At 41.5% G+C, this 21,765-nt stretch overlaps 1 protein-coding gene across 1 annotated transcript in view; it reads right to left on the reverse strand.

The window, feature by feature from the left end:
• Positions 1 to 21,765, reverse strand: part of ARHGEF26 (Rho guanine nucleotide exchange factor 26) — a 110,823-nt gene that overhangs the window by 13,697 nt on the left and 75,361 nt on the right. The window contains exons 9-11 of the mRNA XM_070406948.1: positions 20,594 to 20,683; positions 15,861 to 16,015; positions 1,333 to 1,542 (exon numbers count right to left, since the gene is read on the reverse strand). Coding sequence (XP_070263049.1) covers positions 1,333 to 1,542; positions 15,861 to 16,015; positions 20,594 to 20,683 — 455 coding nt within the window. The remainder of the gene's footprint in view (positions 1 to 1,332; positions 1,543 to 15,860; positions 16,016 to 20,593; positions 20,684 to 21,765) is intronic.

Raw genomic sequence — 21,765 nt, forward strand, 5'->3', positions numbered from 1 at the left:
AAAGGAGAAACATAGATGTGAGAGAGAAACATCGATTGGTTACCAGGGATTGAACCTGCAACCTAGGTATGTGCCCTGACCTGGAATCGAACCCCTCAACCTTTTGGTAAACAGACGATGCTTCAATGAACAGAGCCACCAGGGTCAATTTGCTAGACTTTTAAACAGCCTTCTGTTTTTAAAGGAAAGTGCATATGGCTGTAATATATTTTCCTTCAACACCACATCCGTGTGCTTAAAAGTCTTTGTCTAGTTATTTACTTTTGAACTGTAATTGAGTTGCTGGTGGGGGAGAGTGAAGGAGTCACTCCCTTTGTACCCAAGGAGACGTCTGCCCCATGCCCTTTCTGGAATGTTCTTTTCTTTTAATTAAAGAACTACAAATATGAGTCAGACGCATGAGTTTACTGGTGACATAACCAGATCTTCTGAGAATATTTCTGACTGAGGAAAGGAATATCCATTCAGCCCGGGGTACAATCAAAAGGCAGGTGGGGTGAATAACGCTACGGAATGTCCCAGGAAAGGATCTGGCCTCGGTGCAAAAAGAACTGCGCACGTCGGTTTACTTCCTACTCTCCTCCAGGAATCTCAGAAACAGTGGTGGAGATGACACACATTACAAAGGAGACAGCTGGGAAGAGCTCTGCTATGTTGGCAAGGCCTGGATAAAAAACAAACACTCCTTATAAACACAGAGAAAAGGGAAACACAAAGCAAAACCAACACACTTTCGCCATTACTAACTGCAAGTGATGAAAGGAAGTCTCCAGTTTCTGAGAATGCTCCAGAACATCTGGACATGCACTAACCTCCAAAGTGTGTAAGACGTTTTTTATCCTTCAGTCTTTTTCTTTTTAATCTATTTTTATTAATTTTTTACAGGGAGGAAGGGAGAGGGATAGTTAGAAACATCGATGAGAGAGAAACATCGATCAGCTGCCTCCTGCACACCCCCTACTGGGGATGTGCCCACAACCAAGGTACATGCCCTTGACCGGAATCGAACCTGGGACCTTTCAGTCCGCAGGCTGACACTCTATCCACTGAGCCAAACCGGTAAGGGCTACTTCAAGTCTTACAAAATCCAAAGCTCAGACATATTACACTCTCTCCTTAGGAGAGGGGCGCCCAAAGGAGGTCTTGCACTGTCTTCGAGCTGAAGAATCGCCTTCCTCAGCTTTGGAAAGGTGCCTCCTGCTGGTCCCCTGCACAGCCCAGCAATCATCACACCCACTAAAGTCCCCTCCCTATTTTCAGGAAGTCCCAGGGCCATGAGTCAGGGAAGACTGATACCAGCTGTTCTGAAACCCTCTCCCCACCCCTACTCACTGTGTCTCAGCCCCTAGCAGCATTTCCACTTTCTCATTCGCATGGTTACTAAGGACGGTCAGAGTGAAAAGGTGACTGGCAGAGTTCTGTCTTGAATAAAGCATTGTGGAACTGTTCTTCCCTGGCGACGAAGTAAGCTCTTCATTGTCACAAGATTCCACCAATAGCTGATCTCTTAAGGAATAATCATTGACGTTGTAACTTTCTTCACTATAAGGAAAAGGGAAAAGAACATGTCAATAATTCAGTGGAGGAGACTGTCACCTGTAATCCCGATGTCAAACAGGACTCTCATCACCACTGCCTGTCTCTCTTCTTCTAATAAAGCCCAACAATTCTTCAACCTACCAGTTTCTACAAGCCACTGATGCTACCACCTTGCTCCCATCCTTAAACCCTTCCCGTCTTCTGGTTCATGCTTAGATTTCTTGGTGGCTAGTTATAATCACTCCCTGCATACACCCTTATCGCCTTGAAAACCCCTACCCAGCTTAGATACAGCTTTCCCACTACTGTGACTATGTACCTTTACAGTTGAAAGTAGGAGAGCTCAATAAATACCTGTTGAATAAATTGATAACTGTGCAATACATTTAAGTATAGTCTAGGAACAATGTCAAATGGCTTCCTGACTTAATAATAAACACAAATGTATGAACTTAGGGAAATTAAAAGAAAAGAAAAATTCCTATACTAGGAATTCCAGAACAAGCCATTTGCTCAAGATTTCTTAGAATTTCTTTTATTCAGTGCTGGACAGCTGCCTATCAACTACTCCCTTGTACTCTCCTTGAAAAACTGTATCTTTTCTAAAATTTAGCTTGATAGAGTGTTCCCTCAAAAAACAGCAAACACAGTTATTATATATCAAAGCGAAATACTGCCCTCTGACAAGCCTTTTGTTGCTAGGGTAATAATCTGTATTAACTGAAAGCTCCCACGGCAAGATCACCCCCAAAGCTCTCCCGGAACTAACAGCCTACAGACCCGCAAAGCCATACTCAGAATATACAACAGTACTGGTCATACCAAAATGAGGCTTATCAAAGCTCACAATTTTTATAAAAGGAGGAAAGAGATGATACACTTTACAAACAACTAAGATTGTGTGTTTAAAAGACCATGTTTACCAGAAACAAAGCAGTCAGTTTTTGGAAGAGCAGAAAAAGTTTATAATGTGTGTCCAGATATCTCGGACATGGATTTAACCGCCCAGGACTCAAGATAAAACAAACACACAAGCAAAAGCAAAACCTCAACAAGAGAAACAACAAGATGAGGAAGGCTTCTTGGTTATGGCCCTCTCTCTGCAACTCCTAGTTACTCTGGATCCAACTCACAAGTTAAAAAATACTACCCCCGTTAGTCAAAGGCACTCAATTTCCAGTTAAAATAATTTGCTGCAGACAGAAAACTCCAACCACCCTAATGCTGTGTGCCTGGGTGTTTAGGTAGTGCCTTATACAATGACACTGAACAGATAGTCTTTGCATTTCCAAAGAAATAGGAGGCAAAGAAATGTACATGCTATAAAGCAGTCATTCAAGATGACTCACATTCCAAAAAGTCTTTAGCATGAAGTGGTTTTACCTGTTGGGTAGTCCCCACTAGAAACCAAGACCAAGAGTTTACAGGAAACTAATGTAAACTAATACGAATAAACTACCTAAATCTTTTTATATTTTTTTGTCTCTTAAGTTTTAGAGTTTCTAATTTCCCCAGTGTTTGCCCAAATACAAACAATAGTAGCTATTGTGTTTCATGGGTGCTTTGAATCTTTGTCTTTGAGGGTAATTAGAGACAGAAGAAGGAGATAAATTATAATAGAATGTTTTTAATTGTTCTCTTCAGCGATAAGAACTATAAGACCAGTAAGAGCGAGGGTGACCGCTGACCCAGTGTATGCCTGTTGTTCTCTCAAATATCCAGACTGGGTGATGAACTATGCTACTTTATTCATAGCTTTGAGAGTTCACCTGCAGGTGACAGTTTCTACACATCTGCACATCTGTGTCATTGAAGAGGCCTTATAAGGAACTATCCCACTGTTTTGACTTTTGAGTCCAAAATAGGAAGCAGGAAATGTTTGCCTTTTTTAAAAAAAAAAAATTTGATTCAATAGCAATCATCCAATAACATCATTTTATCTAGACCTGTAAACTTCATCATCTCATAATAAATGCCATTTACAACTTCACTACTCTTTTAATAAATTTAATATAAAAAGAACTTGCTTTCATTTAATAGTAGTAACTTCTTTATCCTTGTCAGCGATTATTCAAACCCAATAAAACAAATATTGAAAAGCATCTCACTCTTGCTAGCCCGTTCACTGCTCATGCTCCCTCACACACATGCACTTAATCTCCTAAAGGTTCAAAGTAACTGCATTTCCCCTCTCCAGACCTGCTAAATACTGAACTGCCTCCTCCTCATGTCAGTCAGCACCCACTATCGCTCTCGTGCTGATACAGAGGATAACATATGTGTTAGAATACGTGCTTAAGCAAAAGGAAGGCGGCGGGGGGGCGGTGGGGGGGGCGGGGGGGGGGGCGGAGGGCGGAATATAGCCAGAGGCAGCTATTTCCAACCCGATTCCCTCCTCTGCTTCCTCGCTTCTGTCCAGTAAGTAGAAAGCAGGCTAAGCTGGGCTGGGGAAGAAGCCCCTTTCCGGAGGGAAGCTGCTGCTAGTCAGACTTCCCCATGTTTGTCTCCAGCGCTTAGCAAACATATGGTTTATATAGTCTCTGAAACAATTTGGACCACGAATTAGGAAGTTAAACTGCTCAGAAAAAGGCAAATGGAAAAACCACCTTCCCTCACAGGGAGAAGTTTATATGTAGACTTCCTCTGATTGTCCTATACGTGCTCCAAGTTTACCAGCTGCTCATCAAGGCTGGCTGCTTTGTGGAAGCCGGGGCTCTATCAGGTGCAGCGATCAAGTCTATATAAGTCTGTTGCTCTGCGGCATAAACAATGATGGGTTTCCCGGTTAAACCTCACATCAAGTCCAGTAACCTTTGTTGACAACCCTTTCTTGTCTTTTTTTTTTTTAAACAAGATAAAGAACTATCCGTACAGAACAGGATATGGTGGTAAATACATACCCCAATTAGGCTTCCCTGGGGAAGGCCTTCTTTTGTTAAGCAGATCAGATAGTTTTCGGTTCTACTAAATTCCACCTAACAGCATGGGTTGAAAAGCGATACACCTCACAGTGAACAGTGGCTTTCCTAAACCGAGGACTTTTACCCTTCTGTCCCATATATATTTCTATAAAGGCTAGAATAATCTATAACGGGGATATATTTATTACTTTTAAATTAGGACAACAATGAAAACTGCATAAACATATATTTTAAAACACTAAAACTACATACACTCATATATATACACATATATACACACACACATATATATACACACACATATATATACACACATACACACAAACATATATACATACACACATACACACACACACACACACACACACACACACAACAGGGAGTATAGGATGATAGCCCCAACCTCAGGACAGGAGTTACTCTGGGAAGAGGGAGGAGGGAGATGGAATAATGGTAAAGGGATTTCAGGTTTACCTGTGGTATTATACCAGGTTTTTGTTTAAAAAGCAGAGATCTGCCGAAACCCGTTTGGCTCAGTGGATAGAGCGTCAGCCTTCGGACTGAGAGGCCCCAGGTTCAATTCTGGTCAGGGGCATGTACCTGGGTTGCGGGCACATCCCCAGTGGGAGATGTGCAGGAGGCAGCTGATTGATGTTTCTCTCTCATCGATGTTTCTAACTCTCTATCTCTCTCCCTTCCTCTCTGTAAAAAGTCAATAAAATATATTTAAAAAAAATAAAAATAAATAAAAAGCAGAGATCTGATAAATACGAAAAGAAGTTAGTATCTGTCAAATATAAATGATAGGTATGTTAGTATTTGACAATTTCCTGTTCGTTTGAAGTATTTCACAATTCAAGGTACAAATAAATTTAAAAATAACAAATGCATAGATGTGAAAGACTACCATCACTCCAGGTGTCTGTGGCTGCCGATGGGTATAGCTTAAGTGACTATTGGACAATGGCATTGTTCCCCCGTACAAACAACTGATTATTTGCAGATGAAATTCAGTAAAATCATTGGGTTAAAAAAGAGGCTCTTCTATACATAAATGACACTCCGAAAATATAACAGAAGAAGCACCCTTATAACTGTCACAAGACACATAAGATATTTAGGATTAAACTTAACCAGTTCCTGCTATATAAAGACAGCCTTCAACTACTGTACTTCAGAAAACGGCCTGAAAAAATAAGATTGATATTATACAGGTATCAATTCTTCCTGATAAGAATGAGCCTTACGACATAGTAAAAACAGATTGTAAAGCTACTGTAATTCAAAGACTGGGACAGGGCATGAGCAAAATAGAACAGTGTGCTCACACCTGGGAATTTAGTACATGACATAGGTGGCATTTCAAATCTGGAGGAATTGATGGGTTAGTCAACAAATAATATCAGGACATCTGGAGGAAATGTCTGGAAAATATACAAGTTTGGACCCCAATCTCACTCCATAAACCAAGATATTTCCTTGGACCCAGATTTGGGCCCATAAATGTCATAAAGAAGAGGTGGGACAGAACAGGTCCTCCTGTGGGGCTCGGACCCATCTGGGCCTGCCTTAGATCAGGGAGGTGCTTTCAGACATGCAAACACCTCAGAGGGAGTTTCCACCTTAACATGCATTAGCCAACATCGTAAGTACATAATCAGGATGACCGAGAATGGGAAATAGGTTAGTTTGCCAAGACATAGCCAGGAATATGCAAGGAAAGATGGGAGTGGGGACATGAGGGAAGGTTAGACTGCACCCCCCTGCTATCAGCCCTAACTGTGACTTGTCTCACATTCCTTTGGCATTGTTCCGCAACTTTATTTTATAACCAAAATCTGACAGGTGAAAAGTAAACCAGTACCCGCCCCCAATTCTTCCTTTTATAAAAGAGTTAAATTTAAAGGAAAAGATGTTATCAACAATTATCCAAAACAAAACACCGTTTTCTGCATACATAGACAAGTAGTGACTTTAAAATATATATATTTTTTATTGATTTCAGAGAGGAAGGGAGAGGAGAAAAAGAGAAATATCAATGATGAGAGATGTTTCGGCTGCCTCCTGCACGCCCCACACTGGGGATTGAGCCCACACCCAGACATGTGCCCTGACTAGGAATCAAACCGTGACCTCCTGGTTCACAGGTTGACACTCAACCACTGATCCCTGCTGGCCAGTGGTAGTGATTATTTTTTACCTATTCAGCAGCTTCCTTTCCACAGGCTTTCTATCAAACATTCCCACGGCTTCCTTGTCATAAAAAAAACTTTTACTTGAATCTGCTGGTGTTGAGACAAAGGTCCCCTCAGTGAGAAGCCGTCTGTGTCTTCACTGTCTCAGCCCCTGGGCGTACATGCCAGTGAAATCCCCCCCCCCCCCCCCCCCCAACGTCATCGTGGCCCAACACCCACCAGATCCAATGACCTGGGTTTCACCACCATTCTTGACATCTACACTATCTGATGATGTTGAGCACCTGTGACCTCCTGAAATTCCATCTTCCTCTTCTAAGGCCTCTGTGACAGTTCCAAGTCATCCTTCCTTGGGGTCATTCTCCAAGGTCCTCTCCTAGGCCCTCTGGCTTTTCTCTCCGGGATTTATAACAGCTCTGCCCTTCTCCCAGTGCACTGATTCAGGAAGCACATGGGGTTTTATAAGGATCAAAGGCCAGTCTTCCTACTTCCCTTCAAGGCATGTGTGATATTTCTTCCTCTGCAGAATTCAGCTTGTTTCTCTTCTCTAAAAACATGACTTCTAAATCCTTGATCTTGTGCTTAACAGGAATAAAAATACTCTAGTTCAACATTTCTGGGTTGGAGAATATTGGACTACACAAAAACTTATTTTGCGTTAAGAGATAGAAACACTTTTTCGAATGACTGATGTTAATTTCAATTTTAAAGGGTGGCGTTTGATTACACAAACAAATTTTTGGTGGAAATAATATACAATGTTAAAGTAATAACTATAGCATAACAGTTAAGAGTACAGACTTGATTTGGAATGTCTGTAAAAATCCCACTTCTATCACTCACTCCGTGGTCTGATCCTCTCTGTTTTCAGTTTTCTCATCTGTAAAATGGGGATAACAATACCTATCTCTTTGGGTTGTTGTGAAGATTCATTATCTTATTGCATGTAAAAATCTTATAATCATGCCTGGCTCACAGCCAGTAAATGTTAGCTATTAAAGTGGGAAAAGGTATAATTAGAGCTACCATAAATACTTCTGTTGAGAAATTAATAATTTGTCAAGTGCTCCAACCAGCAAAACAAGACATGATATTTATCTAGAAGCTGATTTCAAGCAGCCTTACTTGCCCAGCTCCTCAAAATAATTCTGAAGACTAACAAACATGCCACATGCTTCCTGGTTCATTGTCAAGAAGATAATGAATGGTGGAGATGAGGATCACATTCATTGGTAAGATAAGGATCAGCTGTTACTCACTGTCACCAAAAAGGATGGCCAGTGACCCACAACAGGACCAACAGAAGTGCCGACTCCTGTCACCACTGATCTCCAGATTCCACAGCCTGGGACCTTCCCAGCTGCCCACGGATGCCCCGAACCCACGGTCCTTGACGAAGAGCAGGCGGACAGGTATGAGGGGCTGCTGGCACCCCACAGAAGCTTTCTCCCTGGCATCACGAGAACTAAACTCTGAAGAGCAAGCAGGCAGCTTCTTCAATGGGTAACAAAGTTATTCCAAAGCACCACATTCCCATTTAAGTTTACTTCTACCGACTTCTTCGAATGAAAGGGGAAAACATACTGAATTCACTTTTTCAGCCACAAAAAAGGGATGAGGGATGTTGTGAGGGATTTTGCAGGAAAATCACTGCTACCAAAGTGTACACTATTCATATCAATTATGACAAAAATAAATCAATGGTTGTCCTTCACTCACTTGCCATCTGACATGAGTTCCTGATGAGGAGAGGGAGGCATGGATCTAAATGCATTTGTTCCTAAGGCCATATTTCAGAAGCCACACATCCAGGCCTGCCCCCAGAGTGCACCACAACCTTCAGATGTAGCAATGGCTACAGGTTTCAAACCATTTTTTAACCAATCAAATAATTTAATCTTTAGCATAAGAAACACAATACTAGGAATGACACCCAGCATGTATCAGTCACTTGGCAGAGACTATTCATTGCATTAAAATTTTATGTGCATTATCTCATTTAATTCTCAAGGAAATTTCATGGAGGAGTTGCATTATTACACCCATTTTACAGATGAGAATACTGAGCCTCTGAGAGACTGAGAGTAGCATGCCCAAGGTCACATGGCCAGGGTTGGAGCCCAGTTCTGTCTGATTCCAGACACTGATATTGTGCTTCTAGGTCATGGCAGCTTTCAACATTGAATGGCAACTTCAATTCTTCTTACAGATTAGAGGACACAATACCCTTACTACTCATCACATAGAGGAATCAAGGGTATGTGAGGAGGCCAGAGAAAAAGAGGGGGGGTGGGAAATGGGGCTCTCACTTCTCCCCCACCCCATCTCAGCATCTTAAATTTAGAAACCAGTATCACATGGTCAGAAACAGCCAAGTGTTATGTTGCAGGAATAAAAGCACTTTGAGTCGGTCTTACTGCCTTTCTTTATCCAAGATACTCTTAAAGTTAATTTCCTGAGGAAGGAGTTTATTCTGCAGAGGAAGAGAGACAGTGTGAGGTGACTCCAGCTTTCTATAATGGGAAAGGCTTCAAGTGGGAAAACTCAAACTGGGGCTGAACCAGGGAGCGTGCACAGCTTCCAGCCATGGGGGCATTCCAACTACTTGGGAAAATGCAAGTGGTAACTTAAACCCCTGAACCTGTGATAATGATCTGGTCATATCCTATTACAGAAAATCCTTTTGTTTAACCCCCAAGAATTTGTAATGTGCCGCAAAGTTCAAGTTATGTCAATTCACACAGTATTTATGGAACAGGAACCAGGAAGTGGGAACCTACTGTCTTCAATGTCTGCAGGAAGGAAATGTGATGAAAAGGAAACCTTTCCTTACACTCCGGCTAAAGGCAGAGGAAAGCTCACGAATGCAGTCTGGTGCTGGTTCTGATTTCCTCCTACAACCTGTGCCACTATAAAATACTCACAGAACACAAACTTGCTTTGGAAAAGGTGTCTATCAAAACAGACAAAAAAAAGGTGCAAGCCCTAGTCGGTTTGGCTCAGTGGATAGAGCATCGGCCTGTGGACTGAAGGGTCCCAGGTTCGATTCCGGCCGAGCCCGGGTTGTGGGCTCGATCCCCAGTAGGGGGCGTGCAGGAGGCAGCTGATCAATGATTCTCTCTCATCATTGATGTTTCTATCTCTCTCTCCCTCTCCCTTCCTCTCTAATTCAATAAAGAAATTTTTTTTAAAAGGTGCGAGTTTCTACGATGTTTTTCCCAATGACATTATAATAAAGGGAACAGTGAAAATATTCTACAAAAAATGAAGTCAAGAAGTAATGAACATAGCCTGGCCAGTGTGGCTCCGTGGTTGAGCATCGACCTATGAACCAGGAGTTCACGGCTTGATTCTTAGTCTGGGCACATACCCAGGTTGCAGGCTCGATCCCCAGTAAGGGGCGTACAGGAGGCAACTGATCAATGATTCTCTCTCATCATTAATGCTTCTATCTGTCTCTCCCTTCCTCTCTGAAATCAATAAAAAAAAATTTTTTTTAAAGAAGTAATGAACATAAAGAAATGTAGAGAGGAAGCTCTAAAGTCAGAGACACATGAGAATCCTGGCTTTGCCGAGAGACCTTGATAAAGATGCTGTCTCTCTGCCTCGGTATTCTCACCTGTGAAAGGAAAAGAACAGGAGGCTGCTGTGATAACTCAATGTTGCCTATGCACTCTGCACTCAGTGACTGGCATCCTGTACATGCTTAATACCACGGGTCCTTATCATCATTATTACAATTACCATTACTCCTCATGTAACTACAGGTAACATCACAAAACATCATGGCTAAATCATTTATGGGTAGAGAACTCAGGACAGGAAAACCAACCCGGAAATCATTACCTTTACTGTTACAGGTAACAAGAACAGACTAGAGTTCAGCATTCTTTTGGTGTTGTGCCCCAACACCCAGACCACACCCACCTATCTGCTCCAGATGTGCTGAAGGGCTCATCTGGGCTGGCGGCAGGGAAAAGGCACTACCGCGGAGACACATGAATCCCAGCTGGAGGACTAACACCAGCCAAAAGGAAGTGGGTCCAAAATCTCAAATCACTTCTGTGTCCCTGGAAATCAATACTCCCCAAACCCCTCTATCCTAAAGACACAGCGTTGGTTCTTTAAAAGAGCATCCCATTCCCCAAACTACTCAAATGTAATTGGTGTTCCGCGGAGAAGAGCTTTTCCCAGCTGTGGCTGGAACTGTTATCTAATCAGCTGCCAGCCTCCCCTGCTTCTTGTCCATCAAGTCCCAGCGTGCCAGCCCCAGGGGATGCATCATGACTGAACCAAAACAGTCATGATTCTCCTGCTCCCCTTTATCACGTGCTGGTTCTCCCAGCCTCCCTTATAACAAGTCCTGGGACCCAAAACCAACCCATGTGATTCACGCAGTCTTCTGGGGACTGTCTGGGAAAGGTTTTCCTGGGCTGAAAAATAAGAAAAGCCACCTGCACAGAGCCCTGGTTCAGCCTGATTTTCACCCTAGCCTCCCTCCTATGGCTGAATGAAATCATGGTGCCTGCAGGAGCTCTCGCAACCGTGAGGACACATGAGCAGAGCACAGAGCAGCAGAAGGATGGAAACGGGCTGGGTTACGAGTGACCACTGGGCCGGGACTGACCACCCTCAGGCTTCATGTCTGGAGAGAGAGGTAAATACCTTTAGTGTCTGAGCCACTGTTATTTGGGAATTCTGTTACATGCAGCCAAAAGCTTTCTAAGTGATCTAATAGTGAATCTCCCAAAGAAGAATGAAGTTTTCCAAACTCACCCAACTTCTTATTGTGTGTGTGTGTGTGTGTGTGTGTGTATGTGATAGTTCAACATTTTTATTGGTTAACCCTTTCGTATGAGTATACTTTTACTTGCAGCTCAAAATACTAGTTGTACAAATATTTTGTATATTACAGTAGTACAAAATAAAGCAAACAAACAACAACAAAAAACCTTCCTCTATAGAGCACCGTTTTGCAAATACAGTCTTAATAATCTGGTTGTATTCCATAGGTAAAACTCTAGAGATAAGAAGCCACATGATAAACCAGGCTCCAGATTGTTTTTTCAAAACTTAATTTAAAATTTCACTTAAAAATGAATATATAATGGAGCAGAATACAAGAACCACATGTCTTTTAAAAATAAAAGAAATTTCAGCCTGGCTGGTATGGCTCAGTGGTTGAGCATCGACCTATGAATGAGGAGGTCATGGTTCGATTCCCAGTCAGGGCACATGCCCGGGTTGGGGGCTCGATTCCCAATGGGGTGCATATGGGAAGCAGCCGATTGGTGATTCTCTCTTGTCATTGATGTTTCTACCTCTCCCTCTCCCCTCCTCTCTGAAATCAATAAGAATATATTTTAAAAAAAGATTGCTGCTATGTCAGGTCTGGTCGATTTTCACACTTTCACTAACTACACTAAAGGCAACACTAGTGGACAGCCTGACATCACTCTAGGGCAGTGGTCGGCAAACCGCGGCTTGCGAGCCACATGCGGCTCTTTGGCCCCTTGAGTGTGGCTCTTCCACAAAATGCCACGTGCGGGCGGGCGCGCATGTACAGGTAACGTTGTGGAGTGAAAGAAGATGTAGTGTCGAGGATTGAGAAAGGTATGTTGAGATGGTTTGGACACATAGAGAGGATGAACGAAAGGAGAAAGACGAAACAAGTATACAAGACGAGTGTGGATGGGAGAGTTGGAAGGGGTCGACCTCAGCGAACCTACCTCAATCAGACTGAGGATGTTTTTAGCAAAGGCCGGCTTAGGAGTACCCTAATTAAGTTAATAACCATGTACCTACCTATATAGTTTAAGTTTAAAAAATTTGGCTCTCAAAAGAAATTTCAATCGTTGTACTGTTGATATTTGGCTCTGTTGACTAATGAGTTTGCCGACCACTGCTCTAGGGCAGTGGTGCTCACCTGGAGGCAATCCGCCCCCCACGAACATATGACAATGTCTGGAGATATTCTGGGCTGTCACGCCTGGAAGGAAAGTGCTGCTACACACAGAGGGTAGAGAGCAGGAAGCTGCTGTAACATCCCACAGAGCACAGGGCAGTCCCCCAACACAGAGCCCTCAGGTCTCTGTCCTGCTGGGTTGGAAATTCTACTCCCAAAGTTCCCAGGTAATCTGTGATGAAAGCTGCAAAGGCCAAAAGTTTCACTTTCTCATCCAAAACAAACTGATCCTTTCGAAATGCGGTGGAAGAGACTATTCCTGTAGTGACTCACAAACAGCCCAGAGCAAATAGAAATTTTAAACTTCCTTTTAATATTCTTTAAAAAAAAAAAAAAAAGGCGAAAATTCTTGTCCTAGAAGACAGCCCGTGGTCACATACCGCTCTGCAAGCACTAGCAGTAATATGGTCTCTGCACCACGGAGGTGGCCACACACCCCAGCCATCTGCTCAGCAGAAGCCATTTGCCAGGCGGGGAGGAGGAGGAAGAGTAGCTCTCCTCCCCAGCTCTCTCTGCTGGGAGCCCAGGAGCCTCCCTGAAGCTGAAACCACTGGAGACCCAGCAGCTGAGCTCCTGACTGAACCCTGGAACTATAATTAGGCAGGGATGGTGGGGAGTCCTGCAGAGCTGGCACAGGTAGCTCTCCTTATCTGCACCTCGTGGCCAAGCCTAAACTATCCCCCTGGTTCAAACCCGTCCTATCTCCTTCGCTGCTGCCTCTGGCATGTGGAGCATTTGCAGTTGCCTCCTTGAAGCTGCAGAGTAAATAGGGCTGTGCATACTGCACATTTTTAACCAAGCCTGTTTATCGAGCCCCTGTTCTGCTTGTCACTCTCACCACCTATTCAGGTCATAAACAACTTGAGCCTCCCAATGCCATTCTCTGGGTCAAGAGCACCTTAGAAATATGATGAGCTCATTATAAGGGCAAGGAAGTTCCAGTTTCAGGAAAGGCAAAGTGAGCCACTCTGGTTGCCCTCTCCACTGGAACTGTATGTTTTGCTCTTCCTTTTATAACAATACAATCTCAAACATACCTGAGCAAATAAATGTGGGAGAGCTAGGAAAGCAACATTAAATGTAATGGCAAAACCTCCTGTGGAGGGAAACGTATGCTGCTAAGTAGAACTGCATATACCTTAATTCCAACTTTCAAAAGTCTGTATTTATTGGGTAGTTGTATGCAAGTTCAAGAATAAAAGTTGTACTATACTGGCTTAAAAACCCTTAATGGTTTCATCAAGTCACCAAAGACATCATAATCAAGACTACTACATTATATTTAAAATTGGTTTGGTATACTTTATCATTAAAATACAAAGTTTAGGTAAAGCTTTTGGTCCCTTGAGACAGAACAAATATTTCAACAGCTGGAAGATGTTAAAAGTCAAGAGTTCTGACAAGTGAAGAGTCATCTATATAATTACTCTTCCCTAAAAACAAAACATCTCGACGAACGCCAAAAAAACATGCTATCTCATAGGAAACCAACAAAACATAAGAACACAAATTATAATGTTTCTCCAATCTTTTATTTATAAACTTTACTTAGCTACTAGAACTATTTAAACTGCCCCAAGGTACGATAAATCATTTCTTCTTAAAGATACGGGAACACTATTTTCCCAAGTAAGAAAAATAATCATCAGCATCTTTATATATTTATCATAGATGTATTATGGCTTTTTAGGGTAGACCATTCAAAGTTTTCATTTCAGCTAGATTTCCAAGCAGCTAAAATCATTCATAACACAGTCTAAAAGGAACAAAAAGCAAAGCTCAACCTCTGTTTCTTTTTTTTTTTTTCAAACTTATTTTTTTATTGAATTTATTGAGGTGACACTGGTTATTAAAATTGTACAGGTATCAGGCATACAATTCTACAATACATACATGTATATTATATTGTGTGTTCACTACCTCAAGTCTTCTTCCCCACCATTTATTTCCCCTATACCTTCTTCTGCCTCCCCCACCCTATTTTTTCTCTGGTAATCATCATACTGCTATCTGTGTCCACGAGTCTTTTTTTTTTTCTTCACTTAATCCCTTCACCCTTCTCACCCAGCCCCCAATCTCCTTTGTCTGACAGCTGTCAGTCTGTTCTCTATATCCATGAGTCTGTCTCTACTTTGTTAGTTTATTTTGTACATTAGACTCCGCATATAGGTGAAATGGTATGGTACTTGTCTTTCTCTGAATGGTCAGTTTCACTTAGCAGAATGCTCTCCAGGGTAGTTTGAATATTTCAGCTAAAATGTCAGCTATTCAGAAGTAGGATTTAAATAAATATTTTTGACAAATGTGAACATTTACTTTACATATTCCTAGAAGCCTGTTTCCATGATTCTCTTCACCTTGTCTAAACTGTTCCCTATTAAGCACCCCTACTTCTATTCTATGCCAACAATTCTGCCCACTTGCTTGCCTTCATATGTGGAAATCACACACCACAAATTTATGGTTTTTTAAGTTCACATTCTGGAAACGATGGAATGTTTATGAAGGACCAGCAGGAAAATATTTTACAATCCTACATACCCTGAGTACAGTTAATGAAGAATGTTCCCGCCAATTCTTTGCGGGAAGAGCTAAGGGGAGTGAGTGTGTGTATGCATGTTGGTATGTGTGTGTAGTGGGGACAGATAGAACAAATACTATTAAAAAAAAAAAGAGTCCCTTCAGGTTATCTCCCCAGAGCAGGATATGAATACACAACCAGAAGTCTGAAGTCAGAGGCATAAACACGCTGCCAACAGACTGATTTACTTTCTATTCCCTTAAGAAGAGAGTATTAGAGTCTCGCCAGCATCTTCCCAGTCACGGGGAAACGTTTTAGACCAACAATCGTTACGAGCAGTGGATTTTAGATTAAGGTACAAGGAGCACTAGACTTGAACCCTAGCTCCTTATCCACCAGAGGAAAGGCTCTACGGAGAAGAAATTTGAAAAATGCTCATTGGGCATAATAAGAGTGTTGCCTCCCCACAGATATCACGAGAACTCAAAGATACAAATGAATCAAATGCTTACAACAGTGGCTCTGCACACTGCAAAAGACTCAAGTCTTAACTGAACAGCTAATTTAAAGAAAAGGAAGCACAGACACCCCTGTGATTCCAGGTGTAGAAACTATACACCTCACATCTCAAGCTTTGAGAGGACGATCGCCTTCAACAAGCATCTGAATTGTAAAGCTTGGAACCTGGACACACAGCGGGCCACACAAAGGCTACTTACCTCTTCTTCTTGGTGATGATGAGCACGTCGTTAAAAAGAAAGAAGTAGACTTGCTGTTTGGACGTCCTTTTTGAGAAAAGCACCGTGTCCTCCACATAGGCTGTCAGCTCGCCTCTCTTCACCAGCCACCGGGAAGAGGAGACCAGAGGGAAAGGCTACAAACAGAGAAGAACTCAGCACCAAGGCCAAAGGAGAGAGCGTCTAAGATGACCGAGATTAAAACACAAAACTGCCAAAACCGGTCTGGCTCAGTGGATAGAGCGTCGGCCTGCGGACTGAAAGGTCCCAGGTTCGATTCCGGTCAAGGGCATGTACCTTGGTTGCGGGCACATCCCCAGTGGGAGATGTGTAGGAGGCAGCTGATCGATGTTTCTAACTCTCTATCTCTTTTCCTTCCTCTCTGTAAAAAATTAATAAAATATTTTTTAAAAAAAACATAAAACTTACATGCAAACACAGTATGCACAGTATGGCATGCATCGTTCTTTTATAGACACATTATAACAAAATATAATAACTAGAGAAGTACAGCAATTCTCCAATAGAAAGTGAGCAACAATTTATTTTCCAATATAAAAACAATTAACTTGCCTACACGTAACTAAAATTCAATGAGAAAATGTTATTGGGTCAACCAGAAAGGATTATATTGCCCTTCCATTAACTCTCAGCTTGAAAAAGAAGATCAAGAAAGGAGTCACTGAACACTGAAAGGCCTCAAAATGAAATCTGTAAGTATCAACTGCAGTTACTTTAAATATCACAAATCAGAATCTAAACATACAGGAAAATGGAGATAACTGTAGCTAACAAGAGCTCAATATAAAAGCCTGCATTCCTTTATGAACTGAGTAGACTTTATTCAAAAGGAAAAAAAAATCCTCTTAAATGTGTGATTTGTCAGCTCATTATTTACTTAGCCATCTTCTGAAGAACACCTGTTCTTAAATGTATGTTAGTTTTCCCCATGGAAGTTCATCTCTGAAAGCAACATGCCATTTTTCTGGCTGGGGAAAATGAGGTTTTCCCAAAATAATCCATCTTAATCTCATAGAAAAGGCTGGATACAAGAAATTACATAGTTTTTTAAAAATTCAGTTTCCAGTTTCCGACTGGAAAACTCTCAAAACCACAGGATAATCCTTACCCTTGAGAGCTCTTTTTTTTTTTAAGTTACCAGAAATGCTTACTGTCAAAAATCTGATTTAAAAAACTGCATCCATAAAATAAGCAGAAATTCTTAGACACACAAAACATAACTGTAGTAGCTTAGTGCAACCAAATGTCATCCTTTTCAGGGAATAATGATTAAAAATAGCTAAAGGAAATTGAGGATATTAGGGAGGAAATAAGAAAGCTAAGAGGATTTCTTTTTTCTTTTATTTATTTATTTTACTTTATAAAGAACTTTTATAAGCAGGTTGCTCATCAGTTATGTACTGTTTTCCTGAAGATTTAAAAAGGAAGAGGAAACATTATGGCTGACCTCAAACTTTCCAAACTTGCCAGTAAGGGAGTTCATAGTTTCCAGACACAAATCTCAAATCAGACGATTATACAACAGGAACGGCTGAAACTTAAAAGGCGGACAGACAAAGATGGCTTACAGCGGTTCTCAACCTGTGGGTCGCGACCCCTTTGGCGGTTGAACGACCCTTTCACAGGGGTCGCCTAAGACCATCCTGCATATCAGATATTTACAATTCATAACAGTAGCAACATTACGGTTATGAAGTAGCAACGAAAATAATTTTACGGTTGGGTCACAACATGAGGAACTGTATTTAAAGGACCAGAAGGTTGAGAACCACTGGCTTAAACCATTCTGGGGAACCCCACCAGCACACAAGAGGTCACCGCAAAGAACGGTGTGTCAGGTTTGGTCCTGCTGAAGGTATGGGATTACTGGGGACACAGTGCTATCTTGCTGTTGCGTGTAACCCTACAGTATGAACCAAGGACAGTTTTATGGTTAAGTTCTTCGTTTAGGGGCGGGGGAAAGAAAATTTTTAAAACTAGTTTGTTGTTTTTAAAATACATTGACTTTTTTAGGCTCCTCATATTCCACTAGGCAAAAATCACTATCTAAGGAATATCTAAAATGGGCAGTGGCTTTCAATATGTCTATGCCTCTTTTGAAAACAAAAATCCGATATTATAAATGTTTTTTTTGTTTCAGAATTTATTAGAAGATGAAACTCATTCTTTTAAAAAAAAAAGAAGAAAAAGAAACTATGAAAATGTCCAAGAGAAAAGAATCTGAAGAACCCAAAATGGGCAAAAGTGAATTCCTGGAATTCAGAAACTCTAAGACTAAAATTCAGGTGTGAATAAAAAAAACTAGAAAAGAAGTTCATGAATAAAAATATATCCCTAAAGGTACTGATGTAAGTCCTATGGAGAAAAGAATTTTCATCCTTTTTTGTGTTATTTGGCATCCTAGAAAACTAGCCTCAGTATAAAGTTGAACTAATTTTATGAGCCAGCAAGACAAGAAAGAGCTGCTGAAGAGTAAATATATATTTTTATTGAGAGAAAATTAATCATTTAACCATTTAAAGGTATACATATAATTCAGTGGCTTTCAGTACATTCACAATGTTGTACAATGATCACCACTACATAATTCCAGAACATTTTCAATACCCTAAAAAGAAACCCCGTATGCCTTGAGTCACTCTCCATTCTGCCCTTCCCCAAGGCCCCGGCAACCATGGATTTGCTTATTCTGGACATTTCATGGAAAAGGAATTATACAATATGTGACCTTTGGAGTCTGATTGCTTTCATTTAGCATAATGTCTTCAAGGTTCATCCATGTTGTGGCATGTATCAGGACTTTGTTCTTTTTTATGCCTGAATACTACTTCATTGTATGAACATACCACAATTTGTTATCACCTCACCAATTCTGTTGACGGACACTTGGGTTGTTTCCACGTTTTTGGCTATCATGAATAACGCTACCATGACCATTTGTTTTTATTTGAACAACTGCCTTCAGTTCTCTTGGGTATGTACCCAGGAGTGAAATTGCTGGGTCATGTAGTCATTCTGTTTAACTTTTTGAGGAAATATATAACTGTCTTCTACAGTCCAAAGACTTCTTAATGCCTTGGAGTTTTTCATGTTGTGTTACATCTTGGATTTGGAGTAGGAAGCCTTACCTGATACAAGCTCCCCATCCCTCCATCCCTCACTCCTAGAGCTGACCATTATCCTTTCCATTTCCAGTCTCCCATCTACTGTGACAGCTGCAGACTTTGCTACTAACTCCTTTGCATTTCTGTAATTTTCTGTGAGACTGTAAGCTTCCCAAGCACAGGGATTACATTTTTGTCCTTCCTACTGCTTTCCACAAATAAGGCGCTCGTTAAACTCATGAACTCAATTGATGTTAATCACTTACTTTTAAGGACCCCTGGGGTAAGCTTTTTTCAATTACATATTAATTTTGCATTCTAGAAAAATAAAGTTTAAAGATATTTTAAGTCAATTGATTTTCAGCTAGGAAGAAAAAAAAATATGGTTAGGGAAGGAATTTACCATCTTTAAAAAGAAAAATGGTTAGGGGGTTGCCATCTTTAAAAGGAAGATTTTTTAAAAAGAAACAAAAAACAACCTGGCCCACATGGCTCAGTGGTTAAGCATTGAACCATGAGGTCACAGTTCAATTCCCGGTCAAGGCACAAGCCCAGTGTGGGGCATGCGGGAGGCAGCTGATAAATGATTCTCTTTCCCTCTCCCTTCCTCTCTGAAATCAATAAAAATATATTTAAAACTAAATAAAAATTTTAAAAAAGGCCTGTCATTTTAAGTTGCTTAACACAATTTACATGTAATAAAACAAAACAGAATGCCAATCCTGATCACTCACATCCATTAAGAACTCAGCTTTAAACCAAAGGACTGAGTGTGGCCAAGATTTACAACCATTAACTGTCATTTTCTTCCTTTTTCATCTTGTCATCTGCCCCTGAGTAGTGTCAGACAAGCAGTAACGGGCAGCACATAGTCAATAAAGAATTATGGGAGAAAAACAAATTTGCAAAGAACAATCCACAAACGATCTGTTTCTGCAAACTGGACAAGGAGTGTCCTTATCTGATTTGGGAGCACACCATGGTCCAGCTCCTGGGATACGACACCACTGTTTTGTAGGACACTTTGAGAATCTGAAAGAAAGCTCCTTTCCATACTAAAGTTCTATTCGTTTTTAAAAATGTATTTTTATTCATTTCAGAGAGGAAGGGAGAGGGAGAAAGAGATAGGAAGATCAATCATGAGAGAGAATCATTGACCGGCTGCCTCCTGCATGCTCCCCACTGGGGATCAAGCCCACAACGCAGGCCCTGTGCCCCGACCAGAAACCGAACCATAACCTCCTGGTTCTTAGGTCGATGCTCAACCACTGACCCACACCAGCCGGGCAAGGTCTATTATTTCTAACTACCTTTTTCCCGAGTTTGCTGGCTTTCTGGGGAAAAAAAAAATGTTCTCGTCAGATAATACCTAACTGTGGCTTATGGAAAGGTCGCTTTATGTGGCATAAGCAGAATAGAATCTCCCTCAGCATCTGCTATTCTCTCCGCCAGCCTCTCTCTAATCAATGTATGGTCCTTCTTTGAAAAATAAAATCCTATCCACTTCTGTTGCCCTCGACCGTCTTCATATTTACAGAAGACTTAAGCAAGAGCAGTAATAAACCTGTTTATGAAAAAGTGCGGAAATACCTTAATTTTAAATTCCAGCTGGGAGTTAATTGTGTACATCATTTCTGTCCTTTCCATCTTCCGGGCTCCTTCATTGCACAGTCGAACCAACTGGGAACACAGAAACATAAGGAGGGTTGAGGGATCGAGGAGAGAAACCCCACTTTCAAAAGCAGATCTCTCGCAGGAAGTAATTAGCACTGGGGAAGCTCCACAGACTCCCCTCTGACGGTTGAAGAATTCACTTTTACACAGTTAAGACACTGTCCTCAGTGAGAAGTGGGGTCATTAGGATGTGAAGACAGAGGGGGAAAGTCTCCTAAAAATTTCTAGGAACATGTGTCCTTCATGAGTTATTACATCACACCCTCCACACCCGGGTTCCTCCCAAAGGCCCAGTCCCTAGTCCCTGGGCATTCTGCTCCTTTCCTCCGCCCCTCCTGCTTGCCTCAACCCGAACCCTCACCCAGCCTCAGGGCACGCTGTACCTTTCTCCTCATTGCCAAGTCAGAGCAGCTGGAGGCAGATTACCAAGGTCAAAGGCAAATTCTAAGCAGAGTGGTACTGCAAAGCATAGGACCAGTAAAGGGAAGCCTTCATCTAGGGCAGTGGTTCTCAACCTTCCTAATGCCACGACCCTTTAATACAGTTCCTCATGTTGTGGTGACCCCCAATTTCATTGTTACAAATTGAACATAATTAAAGCATAGTGATTAATCACAAAAACAATATGTAACTATACATGTGTTTTCCGATGGTCTTAGGTGACCCTTGTGAAAGGGTCGTTCGACCCCCAAAGGGGTCGCGACCCACAGGTTGAGAACCGCTGATTAGGGGGAACCTGATGGTCAGTGACTCTTCAAGGATGGCCAGGCTCAGGGACATTCACTGCAATTAGAAATAATGAATGATCTACAACTGAATGCATTCAGTCCTTTAATGATGGCCTAGGACATTGTGATTGATAATAAGAAACATATAGTTGGTCTTTGTCCATAGTTCCCCGCACAGAGCATCTAAAACCCTTGTAATTTCCTATGTAGGAGCCATTAGGGGCATCTTTAGTTATAACAAGCCCCTTTAAACAACACCTTAATTTATGTTAATGAGGTAACTTTAAAAAAGCCGCTAACCATCACCATAGTTTCAAGGGCTGGTATGCCTGGCACAGTAGTTGACATGCAATAAATACT

Source organism: Myotis yumanensis, unplaced genomic scaffold, assembly GCF_028538775.1.
Source record: "Myotis yumanensis isolate MYYU_CA2020_CCGP unplaced genomic scaffold, mMyoYum1.0.hap1 SCAF_2, whole genome shotgun sequence".
In the NCBI taxonomy this organism is placed as follows: Eukaryota; Metazoa; Chordata; class Mammalia; order Chiroptera; family Vespertilionidae; genus Myotis; species Myotis yumanensis.